The sequence below is a fragment of the Hyperolius riggenbachi genome, chromosome 1, assembly GCF_040937935.1.
Source record: "Hyperolius riggenbachi isolate aHypRig1 chromosome 1, aHypRig1.pri, whole genome shotgun sequence".
Classification (NCBI taxonomy): domain Eukaryota; kingdom Metazoa; phylum Chordata; class Amphibia; order Anura; family Hyperoliidae; genus Hyperolius; species Hyperolius riggenbachi.
In genome coordinates, this window is record NC_090646.1 from 228380673 (window position 1) to 228408494 (window position 27822).

General features: G+C 45.6%; 1 protein-coding gene across 1 annotated transcript in view; it reads left to right on the top strand.

Annotated features, from left to right (window-relative positions):
* Positions 1-27822, top strand: part of ETNPPL (ethanolamine-phosphate phospho-lyase) — a 70076-nt gene that overhangs the window by 16466 nt on the left and 25788 nt on the right. The window contains exons 4-7 of the mRNA XM_068270542.1: positions 3033-3107; positions 5579-5672; positions 8147-8263; positions 20260-20342. Coding sequence (XP_068126643.1) covers positions 3033-3107; positions 5579-5672; positions 8147-8263; positions 20260-20342 — 369 coding nt within the window. The remainder of the gene's footprint in view (positions 1-3032; positions 3108-5578; positions 5673-8146; positions 8264-20259; positions 20343-27822) is intronic.

Genomic DNA, 27822 nt, shown 5'->3' on the forward strand with positions numbered 1-27822 from the left:
GAGGCTAGTAGTTGCCAATCTATGCAGATGTCTGTTTGTTATATTACATTGCTGTGAATTCAATTGGGCTTGAAGTTAAATATGTGTACACATATTGGTATACTTGTTAATTGGAATGAAATCCTTATTAGATTTATTCAGATGCTAGCTTTAAGTAAACCTGAGATGATTTAAAGGAAAGCATTTAACTTACCTGGGGCTTCCTCCAGCCACCTTCAGGCTGTGGGCTCCCTCGTCGTCTACACGGGCTGACCATCCCGGTATATTTCTTTAGTTGTGCATGCGCAGCCAAGCTACATGCACCCTTTGCCCCACCCGTGCTACTCCCATGGCCAAGAACGCTCAACAGAGGCGATCCAGCGGTAGGACCCCCAAAAGTCAGCTTGTCAGTGGCGTAGTAACAGCTTTCTTCTTGGACTCAGGCCAACCTGAACCTAATCGGGTCCACTCTACTGCACAGGTGCAAGTGGCCTTCTTAGGGCCTGGCCATTTCTGCCAGAGCCCAAGTGGAAAACCGCTACTGCGCCTGCGCATACAAACCACTGCTATTGATATTGTTTTTGTCAGTTTGGGGGTTCCAGCGTTGTAATGAGCTGGATGAGGAGGATGGGGAAAGCTTCATTAGGATCCAGAGGCATCCCCCTCCCAAGGTAAGTATCCGTTTTTTAATTTTATTAAAATCACGAATGCATTGGTCTTATACAGTATGTGGGAATTTTGTATGGCATGTCTTAGAGGCAGATCATAGTAATTTTTGGTTGTAAAGTGTGTTATATTTCTAGCCCTGTGCTCCCTTAGTGAATTTATATTTTCCATATATACTGTATAGTCCATATTTTTGAAGGTGGGATGAGCAATAAATATTATTGGTTAACAGATATCCCTTAATTTGTGCATGAGGTAGGGGACAGGTTTGCATTAGGTGTGAGTAGGTGAGAGATTAATGTTGGGTACAGGTAGAGGTTTAGTGTTAGAGAATAGGATAAAGGGGAGGCTAACAATAAAAAGTAACAGCAATAGTAGCACGCCAATTGCTGATGCAAAGCCGTTATATGAATCACAATAGTCAAATAACAGGAAGGCCGGGTGCCCAAATTACCTAGTGCCTTTTTTAAATAGATAGTCGTGTAGTGCTTCTTTTATATGGTTTCTAGACCCCAGGGTGGGTCTTCAGAGGTAAACATTAAACTTCATTTACATAAATACCAGTGAATGGCAAGGACATTTATATCCCATGTTTTAGCTAGCAGTGAAATGGCCAATTAGAGGTTAATTTTCTTCTGTAGGCCCTGCAAACTTTATAAAGGCAACAGAAGCACCTCTATGGCTGCTGGCAAGTGGCAAAACAGCAGCTGCACAGGGAGGATGGCTGCAATCCTTCAGAGATCACCGCAAACCCTGTTTAATGATTGTGATACATGATTGTGGCAGTCCTTCAAACTTCATAGGGGCCCACCCTAATTCTGTTGCCATAGACTTAAAACCACGCCTGGACGCAGCATTTTCTGAATCCTAAATATTTTGCTTTTTTTTAGTCCAAACTAGTCTTAAACTAAACAGAGGTATGTTCAAGCAATACTTTCCCTAACAAATGAATATGCAGTACAGCATGTGGCATATACTGTAGCTTATTAGTTATCATGTCTTTGTTTTCCAAGCCACTCAAGGCTAAGCAGAGGACACACACCATTCTGCTGCAGCCTTTTACAAATTCCAGTTATTGTTTATGCACTTTTCAATTCATTTTGGTGAAAGGACATTCCCTGTATCAGGAACTCACTTGAATGTTAAAACAGTCACTATAGTTACAACACAATAGTAGTCCAGAAAGAAACCAGGTTCTCCATAGCAGCCAACAGATTACAGATTTTTAGCAGATCTTTTCAACGAGCAGTCTGACCAGCAAATCATTATGCTCTTGTAAACAACCTTTACTGAACGTTAGTGCAGCAACCCCCTTTTCCCTTAAATTACAGGTATAGTATGATATATGATATTGGAGCTTTGCAGACCGCATGATGATTTGGTATGACTTTTAGGCCGGTTTTACACCTGGCCAGTTCCTTTGCAGTGCGATGCTCTGCCCCCTCGCATTGCACCATAACACACAAAACGTCTTTCATATGACCCTGCGGAAGAGTGCGCCGACAGGGTCATATGCATAGCGCCGCCCCCTGCACGCCTCTCACCACCCCTCACACATGACGTACTCCCTGTTGGACAGGAAGTACTGGGATTGCTCGTTGTATTCCCATCATTCCGTACATGCGCGCTGCACTGCCGCTGTAGTGAAAAATTTTGCTACCCATCATATTTTGCAACTTGCCATAGAGGACAGTGTATGACTGTGTAGGCGTGGCTCCTCTCTATTAACACGCCTGTAATTTTTTGCAACCACAGATCCCATTGAGCTAGAAGGGGGATTGTTCCCTCCAGGGGGGTTATTAGTTGAGCAAGAGGGGGGATTGTTCCCTTGGGGGGTGGGAGGTTATTAGTTGAGGAAGAGGGGGGATTGTTCCCTCCAGGGGGGGTTATTAGTTGAGCAAGAGGGGGGATTGTTCCCTCCAGGGGGGGGGTGTTATTAGTTGAGCAAGAGGGGAGGGTTCTGTGTGAGAATAGGGTTTGGTTGGGTTGCATTTTCTGATACAGATAGGTTAAAGTCAATGGTTAGTTTGCACTTTCTGATAGCTATACCTATAAATAAGTGCAACCGGTTGCAAAATCTGATAATGTTGCAAAAAATTTCACCACACCGCCAACATATTTTACAATCTCTGCGCCGCCCATTGACTTACATTAGCTACCATGGAAGTTCAACGGTAACGCAATGTTGACTTTGCCAATCGGGCACTTCCAGCATGACTTCTAGGCCTCATTGCCTTGCATTGTTGTTGCTTTACCCTGCGGTAAAACAAGGTAACGCAATACACGCTTGCAGGGCAAGTGTAAAAGCAGCCACATTACTTACCTATGTCATGTTCTTCTGAACTTTAGTTGTGTCCTAAGTGTGGAATGTTTGTATTTCCCTGCAGGTCGGAGGCTAATGACCTTGCTCTACGACTGGCACGGCAGTATTCTGGCCACTTTGATGTCATTACCCTTGACCAGTAAGTTTTACAAAGTAATGTTCCCAAAGAGCAGTGACTCTTGAACATGTAAATTCCACTGATTACATATTGTAGTACAAGACACAGTCTTCATTTTATAGTTTCAACAAACCTGAACTAAAGTTTCCATTACTTCATATCTGCAATTTTCTCCACAGAACAATAAATACTATTCTTTTACTCATGCACATTGCCATGTAACCTAGCTGGCCAGAGCTGCAAAATGTATAGTTTCTGTGTCATGGTGGCAGCCATCTTGCTGTGTGTAAAATCTGCAAATGATGTTACCCATATCTGACATATTTCTTCCAATTGGTAATTTCTGCATGTAAACACTCGTACATCCGCCATACTAGACTTGGCAGAGGCAGCCGGTTGGGGTTATTTAGCATGTGAAAAAAGGCACACTCTGCGATTATAACGCTCTTTATTCCAAATGGGAGGAAATGAGTTCATGTACAGCTGCCCTGCTGCATCACAGAAAGATCCAGAGTTCTAGGTCATCTTTTGGTAACACAAGACAAGACACAGAACATTTATATTGTGCTTTTCACCTGGTGGACTTAATGCGCCAGAACTAAAGCCACTAGGGCACGCTCTATAGGCATAGGTTAGGGTGTCTTGCCCAAGGTCTCCTAACTAAATAGCTTACTGAACAGGAATAGTCGAGATTCAAATCCTGGTCCCCTGTATCAGAGGCAGAGTCCTTAACCATTACACTATCCAGCCTCCACCTTACCCCTCCCACCAGAAGCCACTCTGTCATAAACTGTGCAATTGTCCCTCCTCCTCCCCCCTTCATAGCAACAGATCGTGTTGCTCGACTGCAGCCTATTGATCCATCTGTACAGCATTGGGGCCCAAACTATCACTCTACAGATCAAGTCCTGATTCCTATGGGTGACATTCAATGTGCATGTATAATCTCTGGGATAGCAATTCAATGCTTACACAGAAGAGATGGGCTACTATTGCCCACTGCTATCAGAATGACAATAGAGGAAGTAAGGCTATCTTAGGAATCACACATCATAGATGCAAACTGGAGATAGATATAAAATTATGGCTGAGAAGAGAACATGGAAATATTTTTTTTTTCTAAAAAAAAAAAAAAAAGACATCCAGAGTTTTAATCAAATATAATTTTAGACCATTGAAGAACTGATATTTGTTTAGTATTATATTTATTATGTGCAATTTGATAGAGATAATTCCAAACCTTTCAAATACAACCTATAAATCTGGATAGAAGGAACATTAAAGCGGTACTCCAGCCATTAAATGTATCTCCTTTTCATATTGTATTGAGTTGGAAAGGGTTGGAACCTCTATCCACATTTTACTGTTGTGTGTCCATGCTGTATAACCCCCAAACTCACAAAACCATGGCAGAAGTTATATTCATTACTCTAACTACAACTGAAAGAAAACTTTAGCTTCAGGCTAGGATCACAGTGGTCAGTTGCATAATGCACGCGTTATAATGAGTGTAAACTTCAATGGAGACTGGACATAATCTTAAAGCAGACCCAAACCAAACAGTTTTTTTAATTCAAAATATTTAGTTGCACCACTCTGACACATACAAAGATAAATAAACACTTCCTTCAAGCCTATGAGTATCTCAGTGCATACTTTTCACCCTTCTCTTTTCATAACTAGGGTTATACAGGTGGCAGCCATTAGCAATTCTTCCTTTGACGGACACCATCTACTCCAGCATTTTGTCGGATTCTGTCTCGGCAATATGAAAGCAAGGGAGGGGTTCCTCCAATAAATGTAAAATATGTTATATTTGTCATCATGCAGCTGAAAAAGGCTGCTATTTATTATTATAATTTAAAAAATAGATTTTATTTCTGAAATCTTGTATTTTTAATTTGGGTCCACTTAAAAAGCCTGGATGCAGGGAGTTAGAATAATGTGATACATTGCTGTGACTAGGCCCATAGAATTGTATGAGCAGTGAGTTGACATGTAGAATTATTCTGCAACGCAACTGAGCGCTGTGAACAGGGTCTCAAATTATTGAGAGGTTCCGCTTGAGCCCAATGCAATTATGAAGAAAGCTAAAGCATTATATATACTTCATCATGTTGTCAAGTTATACATAGCTTGTTATACATAGCTTGTTATTCATCATACTCAGCTTCATATTTTCAAGTCAGTAAACAGATGCATAGGAGTCGCCATGGCATCTGCTATAAAGCCAAGGTCTAAATGAAACCTTGGTTAACATAAACTGCGTAATATGTTGGCGCTTTATAAATACAATAAAATAAATAAATAAATAAGATAACCATAGAGTTGCCTAAAATATTTTATTAAACTTTTGATTGTGTAAATGTGTGCAACTTGTAGAAACTGTATCCTAAATCAGCTAGCATAAAAAATAAATGATTAGATATTTGCAGATAATAGGAATAGTACATCAATATAATTTAGATTTCTGGTGTCATTTTATGCTTTAGTGCTTACCATGGTCATTTGACTTCCCTGATTGATATAAGTCCATATAAATTTCTCCAGCTTGGAGAGGACGCCAAGAAAGAATTTGTTCATGTGGTGAGTACTGTGTCTTTTTTATGAATATGTTTTTCTTATTACTCTTGTCATGTCTTTTGGAAGTAAGTGCAGAAATGTTATATACTCTGACTATCCCGCTTTTTGGAAACAGTCCCTTGTTTTATTGCCCTGCCTTCATTCAGGTCCTAAATGTAGGTCTGTATACAGTGGCGTAGCTATGGAGCTCAGGGCCCCGGTGCGAGATTTACATTGGGCCCCCCCCCCCCCAAGCACTGTATACATAACACTTGATACGGCGCAAAAAAACCCGCCAAGGTCATCTACAGTGTCAGAGGTGCAAGAAGGGAATGGGGAGCAGTTTGTTAATGATTACTACCGTTCAACGCATCTATAGAAGTGATTATTACCACCACAGGACCAATAACCAGCTTATACTTTGGTTTAGGAATGGCCCCATGGGGCCCCTCTGGCCCAAGGGCCCCGATGCGGTCGCTACCTCTGCACCCCCTATTGCTACGCCCCTGTCTGTATAAATAAATAAATGTGTTATTTAACTACTCTAAATTAGCTTGGTAAACGCAGCCGGCCTGGTATTTAAAAAAAGGAATAAAGCAAAAATGATTGTAGTGCAATGTACAACACTTTTTGCAGCCATGAATGCCGCCTCATGTCAAATGATGACATCTGTAATGTTAAAACCACCACCATGCAGTAGCATTTTAATTGCAGCCGAATGGCGCTCGTACTGAATAATGCTTAATAAATCAAAGGTGCCCATTAATGGTACAATTTTTTCTCATCTTTTAGAGCAGAGATAGTTCTGAGTTCACGTCCGCTTTATGATGTAACCTCTTGCAGACATAGCTGATTGAAATCTATGCCCTGTTTGGACATCTTGTTCCAGCCAGAGTGTAGATTTCATTCTCCCTTAAATGTGCTTTCCCGCCACTATCGCCGCTAATGACAGTCGGGCTCCATGTGCCAGCCAGAAGACAATTGCATAATCTCCGGTCCCTGTGATCACTGTGAGCCAATCACAGTGATTACTAACAAAATCTGAAAGAAAAAGGCTCTGGTCCTTAAAGGATACCTGTGTCATGATGAGATAGGCATGGGTATGCACAGTGCCTGGCACACAAATAACTATGCTGTGTTCCTTTTTTCTTTCTCAGCCTGAAAGAGTTAAATATCAGGTAAATATCAGGTATGTCAGTCCTGACTCAGACAGGAAGTGACTACAGTGTGACCCTCACTGATAAGGAATTCCAACTATAAAACACTTTCCTAGCAGAAAATGGCTTCTGAGAGCAGGAAAGAGATAAAAGGGTGAATAGTGCATAGATTTTAGCTCTGGCATACATCAATGAATGTGTCATTGAGCAAAAACAATAAAACAGTTAAAACTTAAAAAGTAGATTTAAAGGAATACTGTAGGGGTGTCGGGGGAAAATGAGTTGAACTTACCTGGGGCTTCTAATGGTCCCCCGCAGACATCCTGTGCCCCCGCAGCCACTCACCAATGCTCCAGCCCCGCATCCGATTCACTTCTGGAATTTCAGACTTTAAAGTCTGAAAACCACTGCGTCTGCGTTGCCGTGTCCTCGCTCCCGCTGATGTCACCAGGAGCGCACTGCGCAGACACAGACCATACTGGGCCTGCGCAGTATGCTCCTGGTGACATCAGCAGGAGCAATGACACGGCAACGCAGGCGCAGTGGTTTTCAGACGTTAAAGTCTGAAATTCCAGAAGTGAACCGGAGGCGGGGCCGGAGCATCATTCCAGAAGTGAACCGGAGATGGGGCCGGAGCATCGGTGAGTGGCTGCGCGGGCACAGGATGTCTGCTGGGGACCATTAGAAGCCCCGGGTAACTTCAACTCATTTTCCCCCCGACCCCCCTACAGTATTCCTTTAAACATAAAATAAATATGGCAGCCTCCATCTCACTCTCACCTCAAGTTCCATTCAGGCCGGTTTTACACTTATTTTTTGCTTTGTGATGCAGTGCGATGCTCTTGCCACATCACAACGCAAATGAAAAGTAAATCATATGACCCTGTGGCAGAGTGCCCTGGGAAGCTCATATGCATAGCCCCTCCCCCATTCAGTGACGTACTCTCTTCTGGGCAGGAAGTTTGTCACTGGGATTCCCATGGATCTAATATACACTACATGCATTGCCCATAGAGATTAATTACCCCAAGCTCCGTTCGTTAAGCGCGGTGCTTGTGGTAACGCGCTGCGGCCCTTGCATTGCATCAGATACTTCCGGAGCACCACAACAGACCGCATTAAGTGTGAAAGTCGCCATAGACTTCCATTGCTTTTGCGGCCCTGTGCGGCAAAATAGGGTACAGAAGGCAGGTTTAACTTGCAAGTGTGAAAGGGGCCTTAAGAGGCCAGAGCTGCAGAATCCCCAAAGATTTAAACAATCTTTAGAATTATTTCAGGAGCTGGTTCGCTTTGGTGTGCATTTTTCAATGCTGTAAACAAAACAATGTTGTTATACTGCAGGCTTCATCACCTGACACATACAGAGGTAAATACAGGGAAGATCATCCAGATCCTGGAGCTGCATATGCTGAGGATGTAAATAATATAATCAAAGAAGCCCATCAGAATAACCGACAGGTTAGTCCTGCGCACTAAACACTCCGGTGACGGTGTTCTAAATATTTCTGCAAATAACTTTCAGTATGTGTACCTCACATATGTTGCTTGTACTAATGTGAGAAGGTTTAGGCTTTATTATTCAGGAGAACACATGAAGCTGCAGTAATGACAGAAGAGGCAATCGTAGATATGCTTTCTTTATATTCTGTAAACTGCACACAACAAAAGTGTGAGAATCTTCCATATTATTTCATAACTAGTCTACCTAAGCCCATTTAAAAACAGGCTCTAGGTAGTAGTGATGCCTAAGTAGTGATTTAATAAGTCAGAGCTGCCTGTCATCTGTGGCTCTGCGCATTTTTTTTTTTTATATACTAACTCAGAGCCGGTGTTCCGACGAAATAACCTACCCGTCTAATGAGCCTACATTATATATCAAACGTATAGCAGGAGGGTTAAGGGTTAGGGGAGGGGGAGGGGATAGTAAAGTCTATGGGATGTAGGTTACTTCGACGGTGTAGGCTAGATTGTTGGAGCACCGGCTCTTCTCAGTGCACAGGCAACTACAGGAACAGAGCAACAACTGCCGGATCCATCTGAAAATGGCGCCTGCGAATAATGGCGCACAGTGTTGCCGCTAATCCGTTTGCCGCTTATCGCTATTTGACATTAAAGCCTTATTGTTATTTAGCGTTAAAGCCTTATCGTTATTTAGTGTTAACACACAGGACCCTCTCTGTACTTATCCCTAACCCCTAAACCCCCCTGGTGGTGCCTAACCCTAAGACCCCCTGGTGGTGCCTAACCCTAAGACCACCCTGGTGGTGCCTAACCCTAAGACCCCCCTGGTGGTGCCTAACCCTAAGACCCCCCTGGTGGTGCCTAATCCTAACCACCCCCCTGGTGGTGCCTAACCCTAACCACCCCCCTGGTGGTGCCTAACCCTAAGACCCCCTGGTGGTGCCTAACCCTAAGACCCCCCTGATGATGCCTAAGCTTAAGACCCCCTCCAGTGGTGGCTAACCCTAACCTTGACAGTATTACATTAAATCCATTCACCGTTTTGCAGTTAAATAACGTCTGCTGTTTGGCTTATGTAGGGCGCTATTGATAAATAACGTTACTGTGGGCAATAACATCTGCTGTTTGTCAAATGAACGGCACTATTGATAAATAACGTTAGTGTGTGCCGTTTTTCTTCTTTTTTCCCTGTGCGCTATTATTATGCAGTACTAACGATAAATAGCGATAAGCGTATCTTTTTAATGCGGCACCATTTTTATGCATAGGTGCTGTGCGCCATTATTCACTGATCCAACAACTGCCGGCTCAACGGCATGGAACAATGAGCGGCTCATCTCCCCTGCACACTGTGTCCTACAATGAGCCAGCTCATCTCCCCTGCTCACTGCATCCCACAATGAGCCGGCTCATCTCCTCTGCTCACTGCGTCCCACAATAAGCCGGCTCATCTCCCCTGCACACTGCGTCCCACAATGAGCCAGCTCATCTCCCCTGCTCACTGTGTCACACAATAAGCTGGCTCATCTCCCCTGCTCACTGCATCCCACAATAAGCCGGCTCATCTCCCCTGCTCACTGCATCCCACAATAAGCCGGCTCATCTCCCCTGCACACTGCGTCCCACAATAAGCCGGTTCATCTCCCCTGCTCACTGTGTCCCACAATGAGCCCGGCTCATCTCCCCTGCTCACTGCATCCCACAATAAGCCGGCTCATCTCCCCTGCACACTGCGTCCCACAATGAGCCGGCTCATCTCCCCTGCTCACTGCATCCCACAATAAGCCGGCTCATCTCCCCTGCTCACTGCATCCCACAATAAGCCGGCTCATCTCCCCTGCACACTGCGTCCCACAATGAGCCGGTTCATCTCCCCTGCTCACTGTGTCCCACAATGAGCCCGGCTCATCTCCCCTGCTTACTGCGTCCCACAATGAGCCGGCTCATCTCCCCTGCACACTGCGTCCAACAATGAGCCCGGCTCATCTCCCCTGCACACTGCGTCCCACAATGAGCCGGCTCATCTCCCCTGCACACCGCGTCCCACAATGAGCCCGGCTCATCTCCCCTGCTCACTGTGTCCCACAATGAGCAGGCTCATCTCCCCTGCACGCTGCGTCCCACAATGAGCCACCTCATCTCCCCTGCACGCTGCATCCCACAATGAGCCCGGCTCATCTCCCCTGCTTACTGCGTCCAACAATGAGCCGGCTCATCTCCCCTGCACACTGCGTCCCACAATGAGCCAGCTCATCTCCACTGCTCACTGTGTCACACAATGAGCCACCTCATCTCCCCTGCAAACTGCATCCCACAATGAGCCAGCTCATCTCCCCTGCACACTGCATCCCACAATGAGCCACCTCATCTCCCCTGCACGCTGCATCCCACAATGAGCCCGGCTCATCTCCCCTGCTTACTGCGTCCAACAATGAGCCGGCTCATCTCCCCTGCACACTGCGTCCCACAATGAGCTAGCTCATCTCCCCTGCTCACTGTGTCACACAATGAGCCGGCTTATCTCCCCTGCAAACTGCATCCCACAATAAGCCGGCCAATCTCCCCTGCACACTGCGTCCCACAATGAGCCAACTCATCTCCCCTGCACACTGCGCCCCACAATGAGCTGGCTTATCTCCCCTGCACACTGCGCCCCACAATGAGCCAGCTCATCTCCCCTGCTCACTGTGTCACACAATGAGCCGGCTCATCTCCCCTGCAAACTGCATCCCACAATAAGCCGGCTCATCTCCCCTGCACACTGCGTCCCACAATAAGCCGGCTCATCTCCCCTGCTCACTGCGTCCCACAATGAGCCAGCTCATCTCCCCTGCTCACTGCATCCCACAATAAGCCGGCTCATCTCCCCTGCTCACTGCGTCCCACAATGAGCCGGCTCATCTCCCCTGCTCACTGCGTCCCACAATGAGCCGCCTCATCTCCCCTGCACACTGCGTCCCACAATGAGCCACCTCATCTCCCCTGCTCACTGCCGCCCTGCTCCCTGGCCCGACCTCCCGTCCCAACGGCTGTCTGTATTGCGCACATGCATAGTACAAAAAAGCTTCAGACAGACAGACAGGGAAAGTGGATGATGCAGGGACAGTTAGGTTTTATTGTATAGGATGTATAGAGCTCTCATTTCATAATGTATAGAGCTCTCAATGGTCAAATCAGCAATGCAATAAAATAATTAAATATAGCTGGTGATGACATTGTAAATTGTGATTCTGAATAGAAATCAGAATGATGACAATGAAGAGGAGGATAGGTTTCAAATTTTGGTGGTTAGCCTTCTCTCACAAGCTAGGCATACACTATGGCCTGGGACCCACTAGCAGCACTATAGTAGGGTTTGCCATATGCCGGCGATCAGCAAAGTGCTACCAGAGGCGTAGCTAGGCTTTTCAGCACCCGGGGACAAAGACAGTTTTTGCACCCCCATCTGGATTAATTGGGCATGGCCATGCATCGGAATGTGTGTGTGGTCCTGGGTGGAGCCAAATGTACAAATGCTGTTTAGAGAGCCAGATGTGCCCCCATTTAGATAGCCAGATGTGCCTCCCTTCCCCATGTTTAGATAGCCAGATGTGCCTCCCTTCCCCATCTTTAGATAGCCAGTTGTGCCTCCCTTCCCCATATTTAGATAGCCAGATTTGCCTCCCTTCCCCATGTTTAGATAGCCAGATGTGCCTCCCTTCCCCATGTTTAGATAGCCAGATGTGCCTCCCTTGCCCACATTTAGATAGCCAGATGTACCCCCTATAGTTAGCCAGATGTGCCACCCTTTTTATGCTGCTGTCAACACTTCTGCACTCCTCTGCAGAGGGAGGGAGAAAAGCAGGGGCACTTCGGGCAGTCAGCGAGCTGCCTCTCACTCAATTGGGGGTGCGGTGGCCATGCTCTGCACCCCATTACAGTGCTGCGCCTGGGGACATGTGCCCCCCTTGCCCACCCATAGCTACTCCTCTGAGTGCTACAGCAGTGGAGCCCTATGTGGGTGGTTCCACTTCAGCACTTCTGCTTGGTGATTACGCATGGTGATCAGGTTGCACCATTTTTGGAATGAAGGGATGCAGAGCCAAATTGTGATTGCTCTAGGAATCGCGATAAAATCACAGACTTCTGTGATTTTGGAAATTGCCAACACTTTGCGATCGGTTGCAAGACAGCACCAGTGAGTTCTGAGTGATGTTTGCTGGATCTGGCCTATGATCAGTATTTCCCTAGTCAAGAATCAATTGGGCAGTATTGATTATTTTACCACTAACCTTTTCAAGTAAAGTTTTTATTTTTCGTTTGATTCCATTTGTTTCAATATGTAATTTATTTAAATATCACATTGTGTACACCTACCTTGTCTACATGGTCTTTATTTACATATATTGCATATAGTGATCTACGCACTGCATTTATACATATTGCATGTGAGATCACGAGTCATGCTACTTGTGTCAAAAAAGCAAATGGTGAAAGCAGCATCAAACTTGTGTACTTATATTTTATTTTTTGAAGTGACGGAATGTATGGTTGCAGGGACGTAACTATAGGGGAGCAGCTCCTGCAAATGCAGGGGGGCCCAGAGCTGTGGGGGGCCCCAACTACTAACCTTCCCTTCCTTCCAGATCAGGTGGTTTTGTGGCTACACTTGTTAAGATCATGATGGCCACTATTGTTTTATGACCCTTGCAAGATGGGTCTCAGGGCTGTGAAGGGCACCAAGTGAAGACAAGGGATGTGGTGTGATCAGGCCCGGATTTACATCACAGGAGCCTATAGGCACAGATGACCTGGTGCCCTCCACGAACCTACAAAACCCTGCCAAACTGCACCACAGATTTGCTGGCTGTCCCAGCTACTTACTACCCCTGCCCAGTGTAGTTAGCCACAGGTGCCCCTTAATACTGAGTGTACCTCTGGCTACTTAATAGTAGCTAGAGGTGCCCCCAACTGAAGGGAGATGTTGTCAAAAGAATGCTCAGAGCAGGGTGAGTAACCTCTCATTTATGCTCCACTTGGGACTCTGCATAGGGAAGGAGGGAGGAAGACACTCGAGGAGGGGAGTGAGTTGCCTCTCCATCACTAGACACCTGTAGGCATGAGACTACAGTGCCTTATGGTAAATATGGCCCTGGGTGTGATAATTGGGGGGGCCACATCAAAGTTTTGATGGGGGAGGGGCATGAATTGTAGTTACGCCCCTGTATGGTTGATTGAATATCTGATTACATGAGACAAAGAATAATAATTTTTTAATTATTATTTTCAACATAAAATATCCCTGCACAAACTGCCATCATTGCTGGAAAGCTATTACCTCCTTTGCTGGCTTCTATTAAAAGGGGCCCATGTGGCCTCAGGAGCAAATGGGAATGCATCCAGGTGCTTCATAGTTCTTGCTCCAAAGCTCGGATCAGGCATAACGCAGTACACCAATGTAAACAATTGCCCTAGGGCGGAATCCATACGTATGAATATGGAGGAACAATGTACTCAGCAACGCTGTCACTAATGATTCAGTGTGCCAGATCTTTCTGGAATCACAGAGGACATTTGCAGTTGTGTCTGTGCTTCTAGTGTGTAATGGATATTACATTTATGCAGTATTTTTAATCTGAGGTTGTAAGTGACAACCCTTTGTGAATAAATATGGGGAAGGGAAGAGTGGTATTTAAAAATGCATGGGGACAAAAGTCCCTGTAGATATGACATTTTGTTCAAATAGAATAGCTACAAAAATGATAACTTGATCTGCCATGATATATTCTTTGGGGGGGGGGGGGGTGGAATGGGTGTTCTTCCATGAAGCAATGTGAATCACATGCTTCAAGACAGCAACAATTAGAGGGCAGCAAGAGCCAGCTCCTTATCCCAAGTCCCCCTTCTGTCACTCCCCATCTCCCCCTCCCTAAATGTGTGGCGCCACATCACTTACCTGCTCTCAGAGTTCCAGCAATGGGATCTCCATCCACCCATTCAGCATCCTGTATCCATGGCTACAACAGTGCCTCATGTGACGTGTTACGTGCTGCCGGGACACATGAGGCACCACTGTAATCATAGAGGAAGCAGGACTTCACGTATTTCTGGTTATCCCATTGCTAATCTGGTGAGTGATGCAGCACCGGTGCAGCACATACCTGTCATCCTAGGGATCAGAGCCAGGATGCTGCGGGCCGGCAGGGAGGAGATGTTGTCTTGGAGGAAGCAGAGATAAGCGTAGTGCCAGTGCCTGCAATGCACAGCCTGATGTGTTTCTCCTCTCTGGTCCAGCATTGCACACTCACATCGGAGCAAGGGGGGGGGGGGGCTCCTCACAATGTATTGATTCAGGAGGCAATTAGTCTAGTACCGGCCAGAATGTGTGGTTATTGGGCAAGGACAGCGAAGAAGGAGGAGAAGAGTGTGAACTGGATGGTTCATAGTGGGTAATGGCTATACTGATACAGAGTTTTCCCTCCCTGCCACATCCATCCTTTTCTTATCTGCATGATTTTCCCGGATTTAAAAAATTGGAAGGCCTTGTAAATGTTTCTCTGCTGCCAAACAGACCAGGCTACCAGTCAATTAAGACTAGCTGGACAGAGCCTGCAGATGATAGCCTTAGAACTGCACTTATTAATGGCAATGTAGTGTAATATTTATTGCAGTCTAGTAATATATGTACTTTACATAAGATTCCTAAAATTCTGAACAGAAAAGCATGAATGTTTCTATGCAAACTGAACACAGGAAAATATCCTACCTGTTTAAGAAAACCCCACAAGGATATCCTGTGATCTGATTTATTCTTCTAAGTAGAAGCACTAGCACTGCCAAGTGCTTTGGATTTACAGAACAAAATGAACTGATCATCTGTTCCTTTGAATGTTTGCATAATGCTGCCTCTGTGCTCTTCTCTTTCCAATTTTATTTTTTTTTAACATTTAAACTTTCCACATATACAGCTGCTTGTACAGATCACAGATCAAATTGTTTTTCTACATTGTTATTAAAATAATCTGCCTACTTGTTATATGCAGAAGATCAACATTACAACCAGTAATGTAGCAAATGCAAATCCCATGTGAAGGTAATTAAAAAATAGATAGGTTATTGCTAATAATTTGTGCATTGCTGTCAGTACGTCACCATCTGAATTGTTTCTAGTCTGAGATCTGGTGAGTGTGGCCTGAGGAGCAGACTGCCATGGGGTGGTTGGTCATGTCATCGACACACTTAATACAATCAATGTCACTGTCCACTCTGCACATGACTTTTTAGCTATAGGTGAATAGTATGTGTACTAGTCTTCAGCTATTATATAGCCAAAACGCCAACTGTTAAGCATCCACCCCCATTAGTTGGATTTGCCAGTGCCACCAGGAATGAAGATGGCAAGTGCGTATTGGCTACAGTTTAGCTATGTACACATGCTAGATGATGCTTGGCCAAGGCAGGCATTCAGGACCATATACAGGTGTCCCCTGACATCACATGATGATCCAGCACACTAAATCCTTAGTGACAATGAAGCATGATCCCATTGTTCCTCTCCTCATCCTGCTCACAGGAAATTGCTCCATTGTCCGCCACTGCCCCTCCACCCTAGAAATAGAATTTAGCTGTCAGGATGCCTCTATACACTGAAGGCACCTGAAGGATCAAGCTTGATCTTGATGGGCGGCATTGGTGAAGTGTGTGTATCGAGCTTTAGGTGTTCTTTAAAAGGGTCAGTGTTGGACAATAGGGTAAGGGAAAGTTAGTTTTATTGGTTAGGGGCCAAAAGTTATCATGTATTTATATAGCGCTGTCATCTTCTCCAGCACTTTACAGAATCCATAGTCATATCTCTTGACTATCCCACAGAGAAGCTCACAATCTAATCCCTACCGTAGTCAAAGTCTGACATCTGTACCATAGATAGTCTAAGCCCAATTTTAGGAAGAACCAAATAACTTTTCAGTATGTTTTTTGGAATCTGAGAGAGAAAAAGGTAGGTGCCTGGAGCTTAGTGGAGGCCGCCTTTTTTTTTATCCGTCTCCTACCTCAGCTTATCGGAAAGACTATAATGGAGAGCCAAAACTACTACCTTGTCTTGGGCCCCATTTCAATTTAATCCTTCTTTGCCTGGAAGGAAATCCATATAAACACAGGAAGAACCTGCAAACTCCATGCAGATAGTCCTGACCGAGGCAAGAATACTATTCACTACTACTAAGGGTTAAGGCTAGACATTAGGAAGAGGTTAAAGAGACACTGAAGCGAAAAAAATTTATGATATTATGATTTGTATGTGTAGCACAGCTAAGAAATAAAACATTAAGATCAGCTACATCAGTGTAATTGTTTCCAGTACAGGAAGAGTTAAGAAACTCCAGTTGTTATCTCTATGCAAAAAAGCCATTCATCTCTACGACTTTCAAAGTCATGGAGAGGGCTGTTATCTGACTTTTATTATCTCAACTGTAAGTGAACAGTTTTCTTTTTATCTGCCAGAGGAGAGGTCATTAGTTCACAGACTGCTCTGAAAGACTCATTTTGAATGCAGAGTGCTGTGTAATCTGCACATATTAGAGAATGATGCAATGTTAGAAAACACACTATATACCTGAAAATAAAAATATGAGAATATTTTCTTTGCTGCTAATATTCTAGTAATTATTCATAGTACACAACCAATTCATTATATCATATATTTTTTTCGCTTCAGTGTCTGTTTAACACTGAGGAGAGATACGAGATCGTTTTTGTGTGACATGACTTGGACAAGAGTCATTAGCAGGGTATAAGTTGACAAGCTGCAGATTTGATTAGTCACTCCTGGAATATATACCAGTATACATCTGAAAACCAATATGGCAAAAATGTAGGAAGCACCAGTCTATATAAAATGACTGAACTTGGATCACAAAATGAAATCGCCTAGCAAATTCCAATTGTGCAGCACACATTTTTAGCGGCTTTTCACCTATTCCATTTTACGATTTTGCAATCCTGACCAAAATGCTGTACACAGCATGTATGGGATTTATACAAATCATGAAAGCTGCAGTGAGAATGGGCCCATAGAGGCAGGGTCGGACTGGGCCACAGTAGTACAGTTTCTTCCCTCGGTGGGCCCCGCCTCCAGGTCTCTGGTGGGCCCCCCCCCCCCTCCTTGTCTGACAGAGCTCCAATTGCTGCCTGCAGCACAAAAATTCTCTTCTCAGTGCTGTAATCACTCATGCTGAGAGCAGTGGCGTAGCTAAGGAGCTGTAGGCCTCGATGAAAATTTTACAATGGGGCCCCCCAAGCACTCTATACATAACAATTGATACGACACACCAAAACCTGCCAATGGCAACTACAGCGTCTGAGGTGCAAGAAGGGGATGGGAAATAGCTTGTTAATTATTACCACTGTTCAAAGTATCTATAGAAGTGATTATAATGAGCACAGGACCAATAGCGAGGTAATACTGTAATTGAGGGAGGGCCCTTCGGACCCTTTTGGCCCAAGGGCCCCGATGCGGTTGCAACCTCTGCAACCTCTGCAGTCACAACCTCTGCAAAGTAGAACATTACTTTATATTGAAGGAGGGGACTCTATGCAAAGTTTTTCTGGGCAGCAGTGTCTCTGAATCATAATGCTGCTAAGATCAAGTACATTTGGCCCTGTCCATAATACATCATGACCACACCCACCTTCCGGTGCATTGTCACAAACTTTTTTTACCGCAATCATGGGATGTGTGGGACCCAGGTTAAAATTTCTTTGGTGGGCCCCCAGTGTCCCAGTCCGACCCTGCATAGAGGTACATTGTTACGGCATTTTGCTGATCGCCAATGATCAGCAATGTGCCAAGAGTCGCTCCTTAAAAGTGTTAACCAGTGTTAACTAGCCCTTGGTGTTGTAAAGAGGTACAATACAGTATTTGCAAACTACATGGTGGCAGTGGTAATATACCGTACACAGAGAAAATAAACAGATATAGCTATGCATATTAGTTCTATAGTGGTGGATGGGGGCATGACTTCATCTGGAAAAAGCTAGGATTGCTGTTTTGATGTGTGATGTATTCTTGATGACTTATAAACAGCTTTTGTTATGTGACAATAAAGACTTGCATTCAGTTTACAAACAAAAGAGTGATTATGAGGCACAGTGCGAGAACACTGGGCTGTGGATTATGCTGTTGATGTTCTATTGCTGCATTTGTTTATGCCTTTAAGAGACACCATGTGATATAATGATACCTCTGTTATAAATCTCATTTGGAGCCCTTACCAGCCTTCTTACTAATGGTCAGTTTTCTTTCTCCCTTTCTTTCCTTTGTTGCATACTATAGGTTTTGATGACCTTGCCCAGTTGCTGAGCAGCCTGTGCTAAAGAGTAATAATTTCACCTTTCCTGGAACCCCCCTCCTGGAACATAGTGTATATTCATTGACATGTTACTCATATAAACTTTGTGTTTCTAGTAAGTGATGTCTGGCAGAGCCATCAGCCTCCTTATAAATCATCCTATTATTACAGGCAGTCTACATTGTACTCACCATGACTTTAACATTTACCTTTTATCTTTCTAGTTTTATTTGTGCTGTAATAATATGAATCAATTTTATTTTGCTAAATAACCCTAATATTTTCTTTTCTGTATCTGCAAAGTGTTCACTTATTAATGTAAACTTAGCAGAAATGGACATAATCTCTACTCTAACCTGGCATGGCTATTGATAAAGGGAAAAACAATATTTAGAATTTTAGCACAAATCACTGGTGAAAGCGTGATTTGAGATACAATTCTAAATATTGACTAGTCTGTTTTCATTGCAGACAAACTGATTATGTAGTTTTTATCACTTCTTCTGTTACTGTTATCTGGGGTTGCTTTACATACTTTTTAAATTTAGTAGCAGCTAGGGTTTTAAAAAAAGAAGGTCCAAAGTGCTGGACCACTACAGTTAAGCTACGTACCCACAAAACAATTTTTCCTGTGACTGAAGATTTTTTTGCGCGACAAGCGATTATTTCGGTGACGTGAGTATGTGTGCACGATTACAAGAATGACGTTTTGCAGTGATTATGACTGTCACGGTGGATTACATCTTTAAGATCCCTGACAAGTCCCACGCAAAATACCGCAATGGTTTTAAAGAAAATCTGCACTCTAAAATTCTTACAATAAAAAGCATACCATTCTATTCATTATATTCTCCTGGGCCCCTCTGTGCTGTTTCTGCCACTCCCTGCTTCTATCCTGGCTTGTAATTGCCAGTTTTAGGCAGTGTTTACAAACAAAAAACATGCTGCTAACCAGCATGTGATAGGCTGAGAGAAGCTCAGTCTGTGACTCATACAGAGCCTGGAGGGGGTGTGGAGAGGATGTGTATAACTTCTGCCTATCACAAGCAGAGCAGCACATTCCTGCCTGAGTACAACAAAGCTGACAAAGGAAAGAAGATTAAGTTATATAACAGAGATAATACAGCCACTGTGCAACTAGGAAAGGCTGCAGTAAGACAGACCATATTAGAACATGTATAGGAACTTATAGGATAGAAGAAATAAGACTGAAAATTTTGTTACAGAGTCTATTTAACTCTCGTTCTCCCATCGTGTGCCTTAGTGTGATATCACATGTTTGTGCAGTTAGGAAGATGGGAACGCTTGTTCGTCGGGTCGCGTTACTGTGGGTTCCCCGATCCATCTCTCCTCCCCCCCCCCCTGCCCAATCCATCTCCAGGTGAGTTTAGGCAGCCCACAACCCAGACAAGTGAAAGCAGTGCAGATTTTCGGCATCCACCCACACAACAGGTCCTCAACTTCCCAGCACTTGGTGGTAAGTTGCAGTTTTTGTTCTATGTCGTACACAAGCAACTCATATATTTTTTGTAATGATTTTCTTTACTGACTTTGGTTGTTTGAAGGTGTTGTTTGGATTCAGAACTGACTTTGTGAACTTCAGATTCAACCTCATTTACAGAGTGTGGAAGGTAGATTATTGCCCTGATGTCCTCTTCTCTTATATAGATTGCTGCCTTCATTGCTGAATCCATGCAGAGCTGTGGAGGTCAGATTATCCCACCACCTGGCTACTTCCAGAAAGTGGCAGAGTATGTAGATTATGATCATATTTAAAGCTATATATCTGCTGTATGTTGTTTACATTGAAGCTACAAATCTAGCATAAAAAAAATCAATGTTTTCATAAGTGATCCAAAAAGTACTGTGTTTAATGCTGAACTCCACGAGAAATAGAAATGGGTTTTGAATGGTGTAGTAAGTGATTAGAATCTCTTTCAGGTTTGTACTGCTGTCTGTTCACAGCTGGATAGATTTTGTTTCATTTCCTTTTGCTGACTCCATGACTCACTGTACATATGAACCTTGGTGTCAGTGGAGACAAGAAAGAAATGATGGACAGGAATAAAATCAAAATGAAGGATCAGATCCTGTCTATCAAAGAAGCCTGGGCCAGGGGCGTAGCAATAGGGGGTGCAGCGGTAGCGACCGCATCGGGGCCCTTGGGCCAGAGGGGCCCCGAAGGGCCCTCCCTCAACTACAGTATTAGCTCTCTATTGGTCCTGTGCTCATAATAATCACTTCTATAGATACTTTGAATAGTGGTAATCATCAACAAGCTGTTCCCCATCCCATTCTTGCACCTCTGACACTGTAGTTACCATTGGCAGGTTTTGGTGCGCCGTATCAATTGTTATGTATAGAGTGCTTGAGGGGCCCCATTGTAAGACTTGCATCGGGGCCCACAGCTCCTTAGCTACGCCACTGGCCTGGGCAGCTCATTAGTATAGCCTCACCTCATATTAAATACTACTAATACGTTTTAAAGGACAACTGACCTGAGAGGAGATATGGAGGCTGACTTATTTGTTTCCCTTTAAATCATGCACATTGCCTGGCTGTCCTGCTGATCCTCTGCCTCTACTTTTAGTCATAGACCCTGAAGAAGCATGCTATCATGTTTGACTTTAGTTTGGGTGCATTTGTCACATGCTTGTTTCAGGTGTGATTCAGAATACTGATACATGAAAGATCAGCAGGATGCCAGGCAACTGGTATTGTGTAAAAGGAAATAAATATGGCAGCCTCCATATCCCTCTCAGTTGTCCGTTAATACAGTTATTTAATGTAATGAAAATATAATACAATTTAATGTTGGTTTATGAAGGTTTTTCATAAAACATTGAACCAAACTAGTATAGTTAATTTTTTTTAATGTTTTTTTTTTATTATGTATGGTTACTGAAGAAACATAAATGTTTAAAAGCAGTTCTGAGTAGCGTTTTGTAACTAACTACAGCTTGCGTGTGAGAGGAGGCGTATTCCATACAGTGACACGAAGATAATCACTGGTTTCCTGTTATTCCATTCTGCTGATGTATGAGCCAAGGGGAGACCCTCATTGTATACCAGGGAAGCTTTTCTGTTAAAATTCCTAGGGGCCCACTTCCTGGGTATGGTCCTTTAAAACACGGTGAGCAGATTAATACTAGACAGACAGGCTAGTACTGTAGTTCAAGAGCAATGTGCAAAGTGCACTGACACAGCATTTAATTAGGTTTTGTTTTACACTGAGCTAACTATAGTAATCTGAAATGCAAAAATCTGTTTATATCTCACGGCTCTGTAAACACCGGGTCTGATTTATGGGAGGGCTACACAGCAGAAGGACATTTGTGACCCTGCCAATCTATGCTGGATTTTTTAAACGATGGTTGCTATTAGGTGGCAAAAGTTCACAAATCTTGCCTTATCAGACCGCATCGAGTGTTTCCGAGGGGTTAGGTGGCATTTTGTGTTTGCCGGCCCGTCACATGCATGTGCCCATGAAATTAACCGTTATAATCCTAAAATTTTTATAGCACTTTTCTGTTGGACTCCAAGAGCTGCCTCCACTCAAGGAGCCACCTTGCAGTGTTAGGAAGTCTTGCCTTGAACCCTTTACTGAATAGGTACTGACTAGGGATGGTTGGAAATGTTGATTTCCGATTCAGCAGAAATTCCGATTTCCGCCAATGCCGATTACCGATTCCACGGATTTCCGAACGGTTTCCGAGTTCAGATTTCCGAGTAGCTTTTTTTTTGTTATTTTTTGCATTCTCTGATTGGCCAAATACTTCTGAGTTGTTTCTGCATTCTCTGATTGGTCCATTGATTTCGAGTTCTGTGATTGGGCTAAAATTACCAAATTGCAGTAATGTAGTATTTCTGCAGAAATCCAATTTCCATTTTCTATTTGGAAATTTCTATTCAGCAAAATCCGAATGAGCATCCCTAGTAATGACCTTAGCCAGGATTCGAAGGCAGCCATATCAAAGGCAGCACCCTTAACCAGTACACTATTTATAAATTACAGCCAAGATTTATTAATAGAAAGTTCTCATCTATTTTGACTGAAATTGCTGAAATATAAACTTACTCCAGCAATGTGACTCAGGTGAGGGTTATAAACCTTTGCTATCTGATAATCGGCATATTTTTAATATTCCAGGTCAAGTTTGCAGAAGTGAAGTTCTCCAGCTGGGAACAAACCTAGTTACCTAGTTAAAGTAATCCATAAGCAGAGAGAATATAGTTATTTACTTACCTCTGGAGAAGGAATTTCTCTGGATCCCATAGAGCCTTTTTGGTCCTCTCTCTGTCCTGTCATTCCAGCACCGGGCCCCAGTGACATTCTTTGACCAGCTTGGCTGAATATGTCTTCTGAAGACAAGCAGATCTGTTCTGAGTACACATGAGTCCAGGCTCGCACATGCACAGTATAGATGTGCCAGTCTTCGGAAGTACTGAAGGATGCAAGTATTTTCACAGGCTGGTGAGGAGTCCTAAAGGCTAGAGTTGGGCCGAACCTCCGATTTTAGGTTCGCGAACCTGGTTCGCGAACTTCCGCGGAAGGTTCGGTTCGCGTTAAAGTTCGCGAACCGCAATAGACTTCAATGGGGATGCAAACTTTGAAAAAAAAAATAATTATGCTGGCCACAAAAGTGATGGAAAAGATGTTTCAAGGGGTCTAACACCTGGAGGGGGGCATGGCGGAGTGGGATACATGCCAAAAGTCCCCGGGAAAAATCTGGATTTGACGCAAAGCAGCGTTTTAAGGGCAGAAATCACATTGAATGCTAAATGACAGGCCTAAAGTGCTTTCAAACATCTTGCATGTGTATACATCAATCAGGTAGTGTAATTAAGGTACTGCTTCACACTGACACACCAAACTCACCGTGTAACGCAGCGCAAACAGCTGTTTGTGTAGTGACGGCCGTGCTGGACTGGTGCGCACCATGGCGAGAGTGCAGGTTTTGGTGGCTTTACAGCCCATATGGTCGCCTGGCTGATGTAGCTGAATGACAGAACAGTGACTGTCCAGCTGATCAAATTTGGTCTGACCACAATGAGGCAACGACCTTATTATCGTGGGTGTGCCCCCCGAGACACTCATCTAGGCGCCGGTCATTGCTTCATTCTGATACGCAAGCCCCTTCACCACGGCAAGGTAATGATCACGAAGGGGAATGGGCGCATGTACATGCCTTTTCTTTTGTTGTTGCAGCTGCCCGCAGTGCAGCCAGAAAAATTAGGCAGTCATGTACACGCACCAGAAAAATTATTACAGCGGCCGCTGCTAGCAGTGGCCTAAAAATTCAGCAATCCGCCTGGAGTCCCGGACCCTGTTGGTGGTGGCGGAGAAGGTAGTCAAGCGGCCTGCAGGCAGACATGCTGTGTGGAGGGACTGGGAGCGACTTAGTCTTCTTGGGGCAGGCCAGGCAGCCAGTCACACGGCGTGCAGGCAGAGATGCTGTGTGTGCGGGGACTGACTTAGTCTTGGGGCGGGCAGCAGCCCTCCGGGATCCATGCCTCATTCATTTTGATAAAGGTGAGGTACTTAACACTTTTGTGACTTAGGCGACTTCTCTTCTCTGTGACAATGCCTCCAGCTGCGCTGAAGGTCCTTTCTGACAGGACGCTTGCGGCAGGGCAGGAGAGAAGTTGGATGGCAAATTGGGACAGTTCTGGCCACAGGTCAAGCCTGCGCACCCAGTAGTTCAAGGGTTCCTCATCGCTGTTCACAGCAGTGTCTACATCCACACTTAAGGCCAGGTAGTCGGCTACCTGCCGTTCCAGGCGTTGGTGGAGGGTGGATCCGGAAGGGCTACGGCGAGGCGTTGGACTAAAGAACGTCCGCATGTCCGACATCACCATGAGATCGCTGGAGCGTCCTGTCTTTGACTGCGTGGACACGGGAGGAGGATTAGTGGCAGTGGTACCTTGCTGGCGTTGTGCCGTCACATCACCCTTAAAGGCATTGTAAAGCATAGTTGACAGCTGGTTCTGCATGTGCTGCATCCTTTCCACCTTCCGGTGAGTTGGTAACAGGTCCGCCACTTTGTGCCTGTACCGAGGGTCTAGTAGTGTGGCCACCCAGTACAGCTCATTCCCCTTGAGGTTTTTTATACGGGGGTCCCTCAACAGGCAGGACAGCATAAAAGACGACATCTGCACAAAGTCGGATCCAGTACCCTCCATCTCCTCTTGCTCTTCCTCAGTGACGTCAGGTAAGTCAACCTCCTCCCCCCAGCCGCGAACAATACCACGGGAAGGTTGAGCAGCACAAGCCCCTTGCGATGCCTGCTGAGGTTGTTCTCCTGCCGCTGTCCCCTCCTCCTCCTCCTCCTCCTCCTCCCCCAAAGAAACACCTTGCTCATCATCCTCTGAGTCTGACTCGTCTTCTGCACACGACTTCTCTTCTTCCTCCTCCTCCTCCCCCCTCTGTGCTGCCGCAGGTGTTGAGGAAACAGCTGGGTCTGATGAAAATTGGTCCCATGCCTGTTCCTGCCGTAACGGTTCCTGGTCACGCTCATTCACAGCTTCATCCGCCACTCTACGCACAGCACGCTCCAAGAAGTAAGCGTAGGGAATTAAGTCGCTGATGGTGCCCTCACTGCGGCTCACCAGGTTGGTCACCTCCTCAAACGACCGCATGAGCCTGCATGCATTTTCCATCAGTGTCCAGTTGTCGGGCCAGAACATCCCCATCTTCCCAGACTGTTTCATTCTACTGTAGTTGTAGAGGTAGTGGGTCACGGCTTTCTTCTGTTCTAGCAGGCGGGAGAACATGAGCAGGGTCGAGTTCCAGCGAGTCGGGCTATCGCAAATGAGGCGTCTCACCGGCATGTTGTTTTTGCGCTGAATTTCCGCAAAGCGTGCCATGGCTGTGTAAGACCGCCTCAAATGCCCACAGAACTTCCTGGCCTGCTTCAGGACATTCGCTAAGCCAGGGTACTTTGCCACAAATCTTTGAACCACTAGATTCATGACATGTGCCATGCAGGGTATGTGTGTCAGCTTCCCCATATGCAAAGCGGCAAGCAGATTGCTGCCGTTGTCGCACACCACGTTGCCTATCTCCAGGTGGTGCGGGGTCAGCCACTCATCCACCTGTTTCTTAAGAGCAGCCAGGAGAGCTGCTCCAGTGTGACTCTCCGCTTTGAGACAAGACATGTCTAAGATGGCGTGACAGCGTCGTACCTGGCATGCAGCATAGGCCCTGCGGAGCTGGGGCTGTGTAGCTGGAGAGGAGAACTGCCACTCAGCCAAGGAGGAGGAGGAGGACAGCGAAGAGCATGTAGCAGGAGGAGAGGAGGTGGCAGGAGGCCTGCCTGCAAGCCGTGGAGGTGTCACAATTTGGTCCGCTGCGCCCTGCTTGCCATCGTTCACCACCAGGTTCACCCAATGGGCTGTGTAGGTAATGTAGCGGCCCTGCCCGTGCTTGGCAGACCAGGCATCCGTGGTCAGGTGTACCCTTGACCCAACGCTCTTTGCAAGAAATGACACCACTTGCCTCTCAACTTCACGGTGCAGTTGGGGTATGGCCTTTCTCGAAAAATAAGTGCGGCCTGGCATCTTCCACTGCGGTGTTCCGATGGCCACAAATTTACGGAAGGCCTCAGAGTCCACCAGCCGGTATGGTAACAGCTGCCGAGCTAACAGTTCCGCCACGCCAGCTGTCAGACGCCGGGCAAGGGGGTGACTGGCCGAAATTGGCTTCTTCCGCTCAAACATTTCCTTCACGGACACCTGACTGCTGCTGTGGGCAGAGGAGTAGGAAGCGCTCAAGGGCAGAGGCGGAGTGGAGGAGGGTGCCTGTGAAGGTGGAAGGGAGAAAGCGGCAGAAGCAGATAATGCACCTGATGGAGGAGGAAGAGGAGAAGGAGGGTGGCTTTGCTTTTGTGTGCTGCTGCTGCTTTTGCTCAGGTGGCCATCCCATTGCTGTTTGTGCCTTTTCTCCAGGTGCCTTCGTAAGGCACTTGTCCCTACGTGAGTGTTGGCCTTTCCACGGCTCAATTTTTGTTGGCAGAGCGAACAGATGGCTTTGGTCCGATCTGAGGCACACACATTAAAAAATTTCCACACCGCTGAGCCACCCTGGGATGTGGGCACTATGGGGACCTCAGCAGCTGATGCTGAAGGGCAAGTTGGCTGGCTGTACATAGGTGGCGATACATGGTGCCGGACTCTGCCACCAGCTGTTTCTGACGAAGAGCTGCCCCAGCTTCTTTCAGCAACTTCTCTCCTCCTACTACTCTCTGACTCCCCCTCTGAACTGTCCCCCTCTTCATCTCCTCTATTGGGAACATACAGAGGATCCCTATTACCGTCATCATCGTAGTCATCCTGCCCAGCTTCGCTTGCCTCAGACAAATCCAAACTTGCACCATCAGTAGGTCCTTCATCCTCCTGACACGTTACATCCATAGTGTTGCCGCGTAACTCAGACATATTAGCTGGTGAAAATTCATCTGGCTGTAACAACAATGGCTGTGCATCAGTGATTTCAACACTAAATAATTCTTGCGAAGTGTCAAATGCAGCGGAAGTGGTGCTAGTAGTAGCGCTGGTGGCTGAGCAAGATGAGGTGTTCTGTGTCGCTAAATACTCAACCACGTCCTGACAATCTTGGGAGGTGATGGGACGTGCCTTCTTCCGAGCACTGTACTGTGGGCCAGGTCCACACGAAATTACATTTACACGACCTCGCGCAGACCTGCCGGGTGGCCTTCCTCTGGCTCTGGCACTACCTCTTCCTCTACCTGTTTTGTCCATATCGGGTATGCACGGAGTGGTATATCACACTGCGTGCACTCACGTAGGTAGGTGGGTTCACTTAACTGCACAGGTATGCGCACTGATGCGGTGGGTTCACTAAACAGAACAGGTATACAGTGGCGGGTTCACAGAACAGGTATGCAGTGGCAGGTTCACTGAACACAACAGGTATGCAGTGGCGGGTTCACTGAACAGGTATACAGTGGCGGGTCCACTGAACAGAACAGGTATGCAGTGGCGGGTTCACTAAACAGAAAAGGTATACAGTGGCGGGTTCACTAAACAGAACAGGTATACAGTGGCGGGTTCACAGAACAGGTATGCAGTGGCAGGTTCACTGAACACAACAGGTATGCAGTGGCGGGTTCACTGAACAGGTATACAGTGGCGGGTCCACTGAACAGAACAGGTATGCAGTGGCGGGTTCACTAAACAGAACAGGTATACAGTGGCGGGTTCACTAAACAA